Source organism: Thunnus albacares, chromosome 2 (assembly GCF_914725855.1).
Source record: "Thunnus albacares chromosome 2, fThuAlb1.1, whole genome shotgun sequence".
NCBI classification, from domain to species: Eukaryota; Metazoa; Chordata; class Actinopteri; order Scombriformes; family Scombridae; genus Thunnus; species Thunnus albacares.
In genome coordinates, this window is record NC_058107.1 from 23,831,498 (window position 1) to 23,845,607 (window position 14,110).

Sequence of the window (14,110 nt, forward strand, 5' to 3'; positions counted from 1 at the left end):
TTTTCTCTGCTGTTGAATAATCACTGTTATTTGTTAATTGATGTAATCCAGTACAAATCTTATATGACACATATTTAAACTCATAAGTGTAATTTAACAGTATAAAGCCAGGAAATGTGTCTGTTAAGTTATAGGGAGTTTTTTTTTTGTGCTCCTGTTTACTAAATTGGTATCCCAGTTATAAATGAGATGTAAAGATAAGCAGAGAAATTTTAAACGGATTTTTAAATCAAATCAAAGCAGGTTTTAAATGAAACAATAAATTAAAGTTAAACAAGTCCTAAGAGGAAAAAAGAAATCCGACCTGACCTGAACGCCGCACCGTCGCTTTTCTTTCGTCATCTTCGTGTGACTGTTTACAGGCAGCGGGGCATGTTGCTTTAGTGTGAGCTGGGTCTTGTGCAGTTTTCTTGTAACTTTTGTGAAAATGACCATGGACATGACTTTCCTCGGGACCGGCTCGGCCTACCCGTCTCCTCACCGCGGCGCCTCGGCTCTGGTGCTGCGGACAGAGGGGGAGTGCTGGCTGTTTGACTGCGGAGAGGGAACCCAGACCCAGCTGATGAGGAGCCAGCTCAGAGCCGGTGAGCCACTCATTGTTGCTCCTCATAAATCCTGTTGAAGACAATCAACTAGTGTATAAGAAACTAAAACCATGTCCTTAAAGTTACTGCAATCGAGCCAGCCTCCACTTCGAAAAACATGGTCGAACTAGCCCCCACGTTGTTTTGCCGTACGTGTATATAATAGGCATTACGGTAAGAGTATGTCAATGATGAATTAATAAATAAAGAATTGAATAAAAATACATAAATAACTGAATGATAAAAAACGAATAAATATTAATTAATAAATAAGATGAATAACAATAGAAAATAATTACCTCCTGCAAACTATTTCAGTGAAAAATTGAGACTTTGTCATTTCAATTGTGTGAATAATTAGTCAAACTTGATAATAAAGAATGAATTTCCAAGGATATGAATATGAATTCAAAATGACAGTACACCACCTCACACTGTCATTGAGAAACTTCCTGTTTCCACAGACCAATCCGATGACAGCTGACCACAAGAGTCACTCAGACAATATCAGGACAGTCTGATGTTGAATCTCATGATTAAAGTACTCTGAAATGTCATATATGAACTGTGTGTCCTCTGAATTCAGATTAGAATTAAACATTCTCACATTCTCAGTGGGGGCTGAGCCCCCCAAAAGTCAAATCCTAGACTTGCACCCGTTACCAACCTGTTGTAACCTGATACAACAATACTGAAGACAGACTTGAAAGGATGTCGAAGAAAGAGAGAGGGTGAGCACACTTTTGACAGTTTATAAGGTCCTTGATCTAAGACACCTCTGGAATTTTTTGTTAACATTACAAATGCAGGCAAGGACATTATGTTTGCTGGTTGTGTCATTATCAGGAGATCCAGCCTAAAACAGCTCATTGTTTCAGTTATTTGGAATATAAATTGATGGCTCTGGTTGACCTTAATATGTAGATATGAAGCCTACATACAGATAAGCCCAATACACACAAAGTATGTCAAATTATGTCCCTTCTTTAAATCTGTCAAAGTAGTTACAGTCATAACTTTGTCTGGGATACTAGTGTAACAGCTCTGGAATCTATTTGAGCAGGATATATAACAGGAAAATGTATCCTGTCATGCTAATATAACGTGAATGAGTCTGTTTCCACATGCAAATAAAGTCTGTGGAAACAGGAAGTTTCCTTTTAATTCTAATCTGAATTCAGAGGACGCACAGCTCATATATGACATTTCAGAGGGCTTTAATCTTGAGATTCAACATCAGACTGTCCTGATATTGTCTGAGTGACTCTCTGAGGTGGTCTGCCATCATTCTGAAGTGAGATTGATCTGTGGAAATTAATTCTTTGTTATTAAGTTTGACTAATTATTTACAAAATTGAAATGAAATGAAAATGAAATTTTTATTTATTTATATATTCATTCATTATTGACTGACTGGCACGCCCTTACCATAATGCTTAGTATATACACGTACCACAAAACAATGTGGGGGCTAGTTTGACCTTGTTTGTTGAAGTGGAGGCTGACTTGACTGCATTTTAAAGTTCCTTAAAACAAATCTTGAATAAACTTTTACTTATTGGTGCAGCCAAACACTTTCTTTTTCCATCCTGTCTGAAAAAACCTCTTACGACTGCCCAGTTAAGTTATTCTTGTCTGTCCAAAAGTAGAGTACAAAAGTTCATCGAAAATTGAAAGTAGACTTGATCATTTTAGAAGGCACTTAAAATATGTTAGTTACCAACCTGCCAACTATTCTGATAATTGATTAGGCTAATTGTTTTGAGTCATTCTTAAGAAGAAAATCTCCAAATTCTCTGATCCAGCTTCTCAAATGTGAATATTTTCTGGTTTCTTTAGTGCTCTATGATAATAAATTGAACATCTTTGGGTTGTGGACAAAGCAAGACATTTGAGGACGTCACCTTGGGCTTTGGCAAACAGTGATCGACATTTTTCACCATTTTCTGAAATTTTATGGACCAAACAACTAATCAATTAATCCAGCAAAATAATCAACAGATTAATCAATAATGGAATATAATCGATAGTTTCAGCCCTAGTCCTTTTCACCTCTTACCTGCCAATGAAATAGCAGCTAATACCATGTGAATAAAGTCTCTGACCAGCATGTCGTATTCTAGCTGTATCACAGTCTCACAGTGTATGAAACAAACTATAAAACATGTCGAGTGGCCATTCCGTCAATAACGTGTCATGTTTTCCATTCAGGTCGAATCACCAAGGTTTTTATCTCCCATTTGCATGGAGATCACCTTTTTGGTCTGCCTGGTCTCCTCTGTACTGTGAGCCTCAACTCCAACCCCGACCCCCAGCAGAACCTGAACTGTGTGGACATCTATGGGCCTCGGGGCCTCAGGCACTTTCTCAGGGTGACTCTGGGCCTGACGGGGTCACAGCTCCTCTTCCCTTATGCTGGTAGGTTGCTTACTGTGTGTCTGAAACCTCCCACAAAGGTAATCAGTTGTTCAGACGGTGACTGTGTGAATATTACAGTTCACCCAGATATAGATTTGTGTAAATTCAACAAACTCTAGTTATATTGTGTCATTGTTATTGTACTTCATTCTAATCTACTCTTCTCTGATCTCATCCACACTGTGTATGTTGCTGTAGTACACGAGCTGGAGCCCACATCTGACCAGAGTCCAGAAGAGGGGCAGCTCAGTGTGGAGGTATGTGATGGTTTTGGTTATTTCTATGTAAAGAATAATCCCACCTTACCTATCAGTACAGTGCTAAACACTACAGTATTCATTTGTCATGCAATAGGCTGTTTTCAAATATCAAATCTGTGTCCGGTTTCCATTTTTTTTAATCTACGATATGAAAAAGCTCATTCTCTATGGTCTATGTGGCCTGTAGTTTTGATCTATATGGCAGATTTCACACTTACAACCTTTAATAAAATATTTGCATATCTTGTCACTAGTGGCATATCGCAGACTTTCCCTTCTGTTCAGAAAATGTTAACACTGTATTTTATTTACATCAATTTTGCCATGTTGTTTTGTGCTTGTCTGTTTCTATGTCCAAAATGTCAACTGTTGTTTGTTGTTTTTACTGAAACATGTTTTCTCTCTCTCTCTCTCTCTCTCTCTCTCTCTCTTTCTTCAGATGACAGCAGAGTGTGGTCCTCTGCACCCACAGGAGCGGCCAGGAAGGACAATCTCCCTGAATGTCTCCAGTGACTGTTACACCCTCTTTGAAGACAAGAAGTTTGTGGTTAAGGCCTTCAGGTTGTTCCACCGCATCCCCTCTTTTGGTTTTTGCATTCAGGAGCATGATCGACCTGGAAGACTTAAGACTGAACTACTGAAAGAACTCGGTAAATGTGCTTTATGTCTCTTTTATATCTCTTGTTTCTTTATGTGGACAGTTGTTGTTGTTGTTAACATATTGTAGGTGGTTCTTTAAGTGTCTCATGTCCAGTGATATTATTGGACATGTGAATATAGGCATAAAATGTTCTGTTAAGAAAATGTTCTGTTAAGAAAATGCAGTTTATAGTGTTAGAAGCAGGTCAAAAATAATTGATAAAATTATAGGCTGAACATTTTACTATTTAAAAACACACTTTTCCTGCAGGTAAAAGTAGGGAAAGACACAACATTTTGAATAGTTTTGGTATTTATTGTATAGTAGTACCAAGTATTATTGCATGGAAAATTCTGCATTTACTTACTTGCTGTTCTATTCTAATTTTATTGGGAAATTATTTGTAGGACGTGTATTTGTTGGCCAGAATGCGCTACTAACATGCCCAAATCTATGAGTCTGATTTAGACAGAGGTCACCCAGTACTGTGGCAGGAAAAAGGTGTCCTCCAACCTGTGGATTACTCTGATTCATCTCATTGTTTTATTCCTCAGGTGTGAAACCAGGTCCGCTCTACGGACGCCTGAAAGCGGGGGAGTCGGTGACTTTGGAGAACGGACATGTGGTGTCGTCTTGCGAGGTGCTGGAAGAAGCCATTCCAGGGAGGAAAGTCTGCATTTTAGGGGACTGCAGCTCAGTGCTCGGGGAGGGACCGCCGAGGTTTTGCAACGGGGCGGACATTCTGGTTCACGAGGCCACCCTGGGGAACGAGCACAGAGAAAAAGCAGTGGACCACGGACACAGCACACCTGAGATGGCAGCGGCGGTGGCTCGGGCCTGCTGTGCACGGAGGCTGGTGCTGTACCATTTCAGTCAGAGGTACAAACCCTGCTCCCTGCAGAAGGAAGGAGATGAGGACGATATCTCAGAGCTCAAGAGACAGGCTGAAGAAGCTCTACAGGACAGTGATGTAGAAGTGATTCTGGCTGAGGACTTTCTGACTCTACCTATTCCTCTCAGAAGGCCGAGGTAATGAACAACTGATTTAGCCTAGTTTTTATATTGCTGGTAATAGATCTGATTAAAACACAACAGCTGTTTGTTTGTCAATTATTTATCTTATTTTATTATCATAATTGTTAACTACTTTTGGCAGTTGTTAACTTGTTAGCCATTACAAACGTATCTGTTTTACCATCTTGTGATTTGGAAAGTACGTATACTGCTAATATTAGCTTTTCTCCCCTTTTTAAGATGCACTTTATCCAGTTGAACGTCTGTTGTCACTGAATTAGTCGAACATTACAAGTGTATTGCCAAAAGATTAAGATGAGGATTCACTTTTCTGGAGCTTTTGATCACATCATACTGTCTTCATCAGCAGATGTACTGTCAAGCTCAACTTTTAAGCTAATATGGATGAGAACTCCTAAAAGTGCTCAGAAAAAAATGGAAAGTTTGAACATCTACACTTCCATGGTGACTGAGAAAACGGTCAAAAGCTCCAGAAAAAGCAAGTGCGCTTTGAGTCGAGATTATTTTGTCAAATGCTGTTTTCAGTGGTCTAGAATAAACAGTCAAGCAGGCTTGAATAATCATCCCACAATGCAGTAATTGGTGATTCTCCAAATGAGGCCCCAAAACAGAATTTGGACCAAATTTTTAGTCTTATTAATGCAAAAGAAATTTCAGTCTTAATGGTGGTTTCTTCCACTTTATGTCAATCATTTACTAAATACTACAAACAAAAATGAATATGAATGAATTAGAAGATTTTAAAGAAGATTTTTGCTGTGTGATGACGAGTAAAGAACATGCGATCATCTCCGAACCTTTTCCAGAGCTTTATTTCTGGATCTGTACACAAGGTATTAAAGTACAACAGAAAATACAAAATAATGTTTAACAAAAGGAAAAAAAAAACAACTCAATGTTTATGTACAATTCTTATAAACAATAAAGATAGCTTCTTGAACATTTCTCATAGTGAAGTTTTTGATTGTCTATATTTCTGGATATACATTTTTAAGTTTTGTAGGTTTTTTTATTCACAAAGGTGTTTTTGTTTTCATCAAAGAACTCGTTATCTTTTTCAAAACCACAACTGCTATACTTTTTTTCTTCTCCTTTTTAAACTTCAAAACACAATACAAAATATAAAATAAATTTGTTTAGTGCTTGCTTGCACACACAAGTCTCATACCAGAGATATCAATAAAATATCACATTTTCGAGAGTTCACAGGGTGGTGAAAAACCTACTTCTACTACTTAATGGCCTTTACATTCTGACAGTTTTTCTGAGTCTTTGTACAAACCACAGGTGAAATAAATATCACTGCACTGCTAAAGCTAGAAGAGCTTGGAGGACCTACTGCATTATGCACATTGCATTAAAAGAGAAACTAGCTCTCCACATACTTAGAGCAGCAGCCATCCCTTTACCATCAAGACAAATATAGACGACGACATGTAAAAAGATTTTTTTTTTTTAAAGAAAGAAAGATGAGCGTCTTTTACAAATGGCTGCAAGTTTCGAATGCAAAAAATTTGCAACATTGATTAATATCAATACGTCTCCAGGTAAAGCCGTTTTCAGTGGTACACTTGAAACAGACATAGCTGGCATGCGTGGTTTCAGCTGTGTCCCCGTGTCTGGGTATCATGTCTTTCCAAAGAAAAAAAAAAAAAGAATAAAAAAATTCAAATACCAAGTCAACCAGTAAAATGCAAAACCCAAAATATCTGTACATATCTACAAATTATTGCCATTTGACAAGGGGGGGAGAAAAAAAATTAAAACCTTTGTATCAACACAGATTCACAAGTGTAAGAGGTCAGTTAATAGACTTTTTAAAGGCTATTTGCTAATTATTTACATGAAACGCACACACACGCACACACACAATGGTGAGAACTATGGACATGACAAACAATGTAACCCTGAAACAAACTACGTATTCATATCACAATGCATAGATAAATTAAGTAAACACTACTACTGCATCCAATCAACTGACGATGACGCTAAACCATCAACCTGTCTCTTAGATCCCATCCCAACTAGGCTGCTTAAGGAAGCCTTACCCTTAGTGAGCACTTCTTTACTAGATATGATCAATCTGTCTTTAGTAACAGGCTATGTACCACAGTCCTTTAAAGTAGCTGTAATTAAACCTCTTCTTAAGAAGCCTACTCTTGATTCAGGTGTTTTAGCCAATTATAGACCTATATCTAACCTTCCATTTCTATCCAAGATCCTTGAGAAAGCAGTCTCTAATCAGTTATGTGACTTTCTACATAACAATAGTTTATTTGAGGATTTTCAGTCAGGATTTAGAGCGCATCATAGCACAGAAACAGCACTGGTGAAAGTCACAGATGACCTCCTAACTGCATCAGACAAAGGATTTGTCTCTATACTTGTCCTGTTAGATCTTAGTGCTGCATTTGACACAATTGACCATCAAATCCTTTTGCAGAGACTGGAACATTTAATTGGCATTAAAGGAACTGCATTAACCTGGTTTAAGTCCTATTTATCAGACCGATTTCAGTTTGTACATGTGAATGATGAATCCTCCGTGAAGGCAAAAGTTAGACACGGAGTTCCACAAGGTTCTGTACTTGGACCAATTCTATTCACCTTATATATGCTTCCTTTAGGTAATATTATTAGGAAACACTCCATAAATTTTCATTGTTACGCAGATGATACTCAATTATATTTATCAATGAAGCCAGATGAACCCAATCAGTTAAACAAACTCCAAACATGCCTTAACGACATAAAGACCTGGATGACCTGCAATTTTCTACTACTAAATTCAGATAAAACTGAAGTTATTGTGCTTGGCCCTAAACACCTTAGAAACACATTATCTAATGATAAAGCTGCTCTGGATTGCATTACCCTGGCCTCCAGCACCACCGTAAGGAATCTGGGAGTTATCTTTGATCAGGATATGTCCTTTAACTCCCACATAAATCAAATTTCAAGGACTGCCTTTTTTCACTTATGTAATATCACAAAAATCAGGCACATCCTGTCCCTAAAAGATGCAGAAAAACTAGTTCACGCATTTGTTACTTCTAGGCTGGATTATTGCAATTCCTTATTATCAGGCTGCCCTAACAAGTCTCTAAAGACTCTCCAACTGGTCCAGAACGCAGCTGCACGTGTATTGACTAAAACTAGAAAAAGAGACCACATTTCTCCCATTTTAGCTTCACTACATTGGCTTCCTGTAAAATCTAGAATAGAATTTAAAATCCTTCTCCTAACTTACAAAGCCCTTAATGGTCAGGCACCATCATATCTTGAAGAGCTCATAATACCGTATTATCCCACTAGAACATTGCGCTCCCAGTATGCAGGCTTACTGGTGGTCCCTACAGTCTTTAAAAGTAGAATGGGAGGCAGAGCCTTCAGCTATCAGGCTCCTCTTCTATGGAACCATCTACCGGATTCAGTCCGGGGTGCAGACACCCTCTCTATGTTTAAGAGTAGGCTTAAAACTTTCCTTTTTGATAAAGCTTATAGTTAGGGCCAACCAGGCTCGCCTTGGATCAGCCCTTAGTTATGCTGCTATAGGCCTAGACCACTGGGGGACTTCCCATGATGCACTGAGCTCCTCTCTCCTCCTCCTCCTCTCCATCTGTATGCATTCATGTAACATCAATGCATGTCACTAACTTTGCTTCTTCCCCGGAGTTTTTTGTGCTTTCTCATCTCACAGAAAAACCTGACTCGCGGTCCTTCACAGTCCTGATGGCATCCTTCCCTGGCTGTTGCTGCTTGTTGTTGTTTGTTGTTGTCATTGTTTTTCTTCTGTCCCCCCTCCCCCTTTCCCTCTCTCTTTCTCTCTCTCAACCCAACCGGTCAAAGCAGATGGCCGCCCACCAAGAGCCGGGGTCTGCTTGAGGTTTCTACCCGTTAAAGGGGAGTTTTTCCTTACCGCTGTCGCCAAGTGCTTGCTCATGGGGGAATTGTTGGGTCTCTGTAAATTAAAGAGTACGGTCTTGACCTGCTCTATGTGAAAAGTGCCTTGAGATGACTTCTGTTGTGATATGGCGCTATATAAATAAAGATTGATTGATTGATTGATTGATTGACCCGCTAAACATTTTACAATTCACAAATATGGACTTCAGTCAAGAGAAACGGTTCCATTTCTGCTACTAGACTCCAAGAAATTGTCGACCAGATTAAACAAGTCATCCTCTAGTCAGACTAGGTTAGGCAGACGTTGGATACAAAATCAGAGTGGCTTTTAAATAAACATAATACTGCTAGCAGGTTTACGCAAGCTTGCTAAGTGGTCTGAAAATGGGGCTATGTGGTTTAGAAACATTTTTAAACAAAATTTTTACTACAATAAACTTGACATTTTCAACTAATCTTTCCTAAGAGTAGCAAGAGAGAAACCATCAAAGGATTGAACAAAATCTCAAAAAGGTAAAAATACGCAATACTTCACTGTGCCTGATGTCTGTTTCAATGGCTATTAACCCAACTAATATATTTTACATTGCAATATTGCTGTGACATGGTTTGCTAGTCTGATATCCTCCTTACAAGAAGTAGGATATCAATAACTTGATATCCAACTATAAAATGCTCTGATTATGTTACTCAGGTATTCTTGATTACCTCTTTAAAAAAAATGTGAGAGAGAAAAAAAAAAAGAATAAGTATAAAATCTGGGACTACAATTTGAATTTGACTACATGGGATAAAAATGAACTGTTATAAACATTCACATGTTCCAGTTTGGCCACTTTTAGCACTTTAAAAGTAAACAAGCAGACAAACTACTGACAAGCTTCCACAGGAGAGAAAAAAAAAAAAAAAAAGCAAAACCAAACTGGAAGGCCAAAGCAGCTGATGGCCTCCTGCGACACTTCCTGGTCTCCAAGCTCATCTTCATGCTAGTGTTGCTCTTCATACAATATGTAACCAGGTTTAATTGGGGACACATAGAAACCATTTTCACCAGCCTGGTTACTAAAAAGTACCTGTAAACCAAACACTAAATTTAAAAAAAAAAAGTACCACTTCAAACAACAAAGCAACTACACGCTAGAGGAGGAAAACTACTGTAAGATGATTTTGGCAGCTGAAAAGAATGGCAGGATAACATACTGTAGCTATGACGATGTTATGTGTAGATGTGAGGGAGGAAGATACACAACTCTCCTACTCACAGTCCTTGTTGACACAGACTCCTCCTAGCTGGCCCAGGTCCGAGTGGTAGAAGCCTGCGTCGAGCATGTTTAGGCAGTCAGGGTCCGCACCGTTGGAAGGGAACCCGAGGGATTCCTCGTGATTCAAGGACCCGCGATGGAGGCTTTCCAGGGGAGGAAAGCTGTAGGAGTCCAGGCAACTGACCTCTGCAGGGCTGCACACCGTAGCTACGCTGTTACTCAAAGCTGAAAGGAGACCGGACACCGAATTAACATTTGATCATTTCAAGCAAAATGAGACTCAGGAACACATGATGACTGAGGGGAAAACACAGCGTGACATTAAAAAAATGAGGAAAAACAAATAAAATAATCAATTTCCATGATGTTACTTGGTATTCCTTTTCCATGACTGCAGAGTTAATTCCCATTACTGACCTGTGAGATCGCTGGCAGTGATGGAGTTAAGCAGGCTGAGCTGTTGGTCTGTGGTGGTCTCCAGCCGTCCTCCTCCACCTGCTCCTGAGCACACAGAGGAAGAACTGTCCACTGCCAGTCCCTCTGCTTCATCCACCAGCCTGTCCATCAGGTCACTGCATACAATGAAACGTGTTTCATTGTAAAAGGGGTTTGTTTTTCCAAATTATGTGCACTTTCACCATTTTAACCAGAGTTCATTGTGTTAAAAGAAAAGCACAGGAATGCAAACAGATTCACTGCATCTTCTGCCACTTACGTTACACCAGGATAGCTGCTGTACTTTTTCTTCCCGAACCGATTCTGCTGCACGAAGAAGTCAAAGCGCTCCGACTTTTTCCACATGTAGTAAAAAGCCACACATTCTGCTACAGTTCGCGTTGTGACCTGAGGAAAAGGAATTATTCAAAAAGGGGTGAGAAACTTTCAGAGCTTTCTATGTGTACAGTATGTTCTCATATCATGAAGTAAGACTCACTTTGTGTTTCTGTATGAGGTGAAAGTTCTTGTCATACATCTGTAGTGCGTGTTCAAAGTTCTTGCATTCCTCTTCGGACCACTGGGGCGATTTTTCTGAAATGAAACCAATTTAGAAATATAGTATTGGTGCGAAATCAATTGATCCAGATGTTAAAAAAGGGTAGCTTCATATAGTAAACTGAGAACACAGGACTGGAACAAATGAAGACAACAACTGGATCCAAGATCTTTTCTGTAGGCACGTTGAGTGTACAAAGCACACAGCTACAGATATACACAACATATGGCTTTGTCTTTACTGTTTGCTCCTGTACAGAATGATTTTTAATTGCCACGTGACTTAAAATTCACTATGAGCATCATTGCAGCTCACTGCATACTAACCAGCGAGTTTGTGCTTCCCTTTCACGCTACATCAAGAACTAGAGATTTACTAATAGTATGGCAGTAAAAAGTAAAATGCTGAGCAGTTTTCTGTCAATGGTGAGCCAGAGGGAAGGAAGCTCTTCTCACATCAAAATGAAACAAAGAATGAGTGATGTGAGAGAATGTGCTCAGACTCTTTCACAAATTACTGTAGGATTGTTAAAAGGGGGATGATTCAAGCTTTAAATGGGGGGGGGGGTATTAAATTTTGATGTAAAAACTCTACAGTGCTGATATTACAGTTTAGTCTGCCATCACATTAGAAAGGACAAATTATGCTTCAGACTTAGGGAGGCATATTTATGTGGTCCAATTTAGAAATAGAGTGGATTCTACGTTACGCTACAGTACAAAATGGGATGTTAATTTTCATCCTTATTTGCGTCGACACAATTTACACAATCCTACAAAATGTTCAAATTTATTATTATTCAAACGTATTATTATATTGTTATTAAAGGAATATTGAAGGCAAATGGTGTACTTCAATGGACGTTACTGAGAGGTCAAATATGTGAAACATGGAGTGTCTCAAGGAAGTTGTCTTAGGCCGCTCCTGTTCACAATTTTCACTAATGATCTTCCTCTAGTATTAAAAAGAGGGACGTGCTTCATCGTTTGCCGATGATTCCACAATATATTTGGCAGAAGCAACAATCAGTGATTTAAATAGAACAAACAAATAAACAAACCTAAAGCCTAAAGTCCATGCCTTTGGCTCTATGGGGCCCTAGCGCCAAGCTTTAGAATATACTAGAAGTTCAGGCTCCAAATCACTTCTAAAAACTCATCTGGCTTTGAAATTATATTTTTTTCATGTTTCATGTATTTTGGTACTGTTTGTACATTGTTGAATAATAATAATGATGTTGAATAATAATATTTTTAAAATTATACATATTCTATGCTACTTTTTTCTCTTAGACAGTATAACAAATGTTTCACTCTCACTTGTTTGAACTCAAATCAAATTTATTAAAGGCTATACATTACAAAATACATTTTCTGATTATTGAATTATTATTATTATTATTATTATTATTATTATTATTATTATTACTACATGTTCTTGGGAGGGGGTGGCACTGCATCTGTGGCTTATTGCTTTCAATTGATAATAAGTTTTTGCATGTCCTGCAAAATTCATAGTTTCTCTGTGACATTGACAAACCAGTGGTCTCTCTCTGCTCTATATCTCTTGGTACACACACACACACACACACACACATTACTGTGCATAACTATTCCTACATTCTATTAGAGCATTCTATGACCTCACAGTGTAAGTGTTCTATCCTTCACAGTGACACAGAAGACATTCACAGTTCAGTTCATTTCAGACCTATTCTCCACAGTGAACACCAGTGAGTTATTTATCTGCACGAAACTACAAACAGTTAACTGAAAGAGCAAAACACACCACTCAAAGTGAGGAAAACTGCAAGAAAGAAAAGTCATTAAGAGGAGGAGGAAAGAAAGACAAAGACAAAAAGTACACTCAGTTCTACTGAAGATTTCTGAAGACAGACTGGTAAGTAAGTTAGTAAACGTTTAGATATTCATTTGCACGATTTGAAAATGTAAAATAAGGTGATGAAGAGGTTTTTAACTAAGAAAACTGTGAAGCAGCAGCAGAGAGTGAATTTTCTCAGTGGGAGCTGGAGGACAGGGAGTTTCTGTTCATCCTGCTTTACAAAGAGACAAGATGAAAAATGTTCAGCCATAATACCTGAACAAACTACATCACAGATAAATTAATCCAAAAGAACAACAGTAAAGCTACATATTTAATTGCATAATTACCTAAAAAATCTTCAAATCAGTATCAATAAAAATGCTTTTTGGTGATAAGTTTTTTATGCCCAGCTTCATAATGTTGTGCCAATGCTGGTGCCTCGATGAAAGCATTAATATTACACAATTATGTACATACAGTCCAGACAGTAAGTGTTTGGATAGTTGTCCATTTTTGTTCTACAAGCCCTGTGCTTCAGCACATTCAATTTGAAATAAAGTAATGGATACTACATTAAAGTGCCAAGTCTCAGCTTTAATTTGAGTAAGTTTACATCAATATAGAAAGAGCTGACAAATTATCATACAGTATGCATTCTTTGCAGTACTATAGAACATATTACAATAGACAACAATGCACTGTAAAATGTAACTTAGTAGTTTCAGCATAAAATTTAAGACTAAAAGGCTGCCTCATTTTTTTTTTTAGGTTAAGTCAACAATTACAAAAGTTACCAAAAAAAAAAAAAAAAAAAAACACCAAAAGTTATCTTGACTAAAAATTGCATGTTGTATAAACCCATCTTAGTTTAGTGGATTTAGATCTGTTAATTTATTGGACTGCTTAGATAGTTGAAATTGTATCTAATTGAAATCAGAGTAAATTTGGTTTTCATTTACATTTTCATAATTTGAAGAGATTTTTCATTGTAGTTGGCATTGTTTTTATTGTTATGAAGAAATTTAAAATTATACCTCTTTTGAAGGAAAGGGTTTGAATACATCTTCCACCACTGCTTGTAGTTCAAAGTTTGTGTTTCTCCACTAGATTCCTGATTCAAATATAAAGGACAAAGAAGCAGAGAACATGGATGTTGAAAATCTTGATGATCTGATGAATTGTGA

General features: G+C 37.9%; 2 protein-coding genes across 2 annotated transcripts; one reads left to right on the forward strand and one right to left on the reverse strand.

Moving 5' to 3' along the window:
- The first annotated feature begins 312 nt into the window (after positions 1-312).
- On the forward strand, positions 313-5,879 carry LOC122997798 (zinc phosphodiesterase ELAC protein 1-like). Its single transcript, XM_044374040.1, has 5 exons — positions 313-584; positions 2,796-3,002; positions 3,201-3,259; positions 3,702-3,912; positions 4,457-5,879. Exons 1-5 carry the CDS (start codon positions 428-430, stop codon positions 4,933-4,935), a joined length of 1,113 nt encoding a protein of 370 aa, XP_044229975.1. The 5' UTR covers positions 313-427; the 3' UTR covers positions 4,936-5,879.
- Positions 5,880-10,100: 4,221 nt separating this feature from the next.
- Positions 10,101-11,167, reverse strand: LOC122969890 (mesoderm induction early response protein 3-like). The gene is made up of 4 exons (XM_044335913.1): positions 11,043-11,167; positions 10,824-10,951; positions 10,526-10,680; positions 10,101-10,333 (listed from the first exon to the last, which is right to left on the reverse strand). Exons 1-4 carry the CDS (start codon positions 11,079-11,081, stop codon positions 10,101-10,103), a joined length of 555 nt encoding a protein of 184 aa, XP_044191848.1. The 5' UTR covers positions 11,082-11,167.
- Between the last annotated feature and the right edge of the window lie 2,943 nt (positions 11,168-14,110).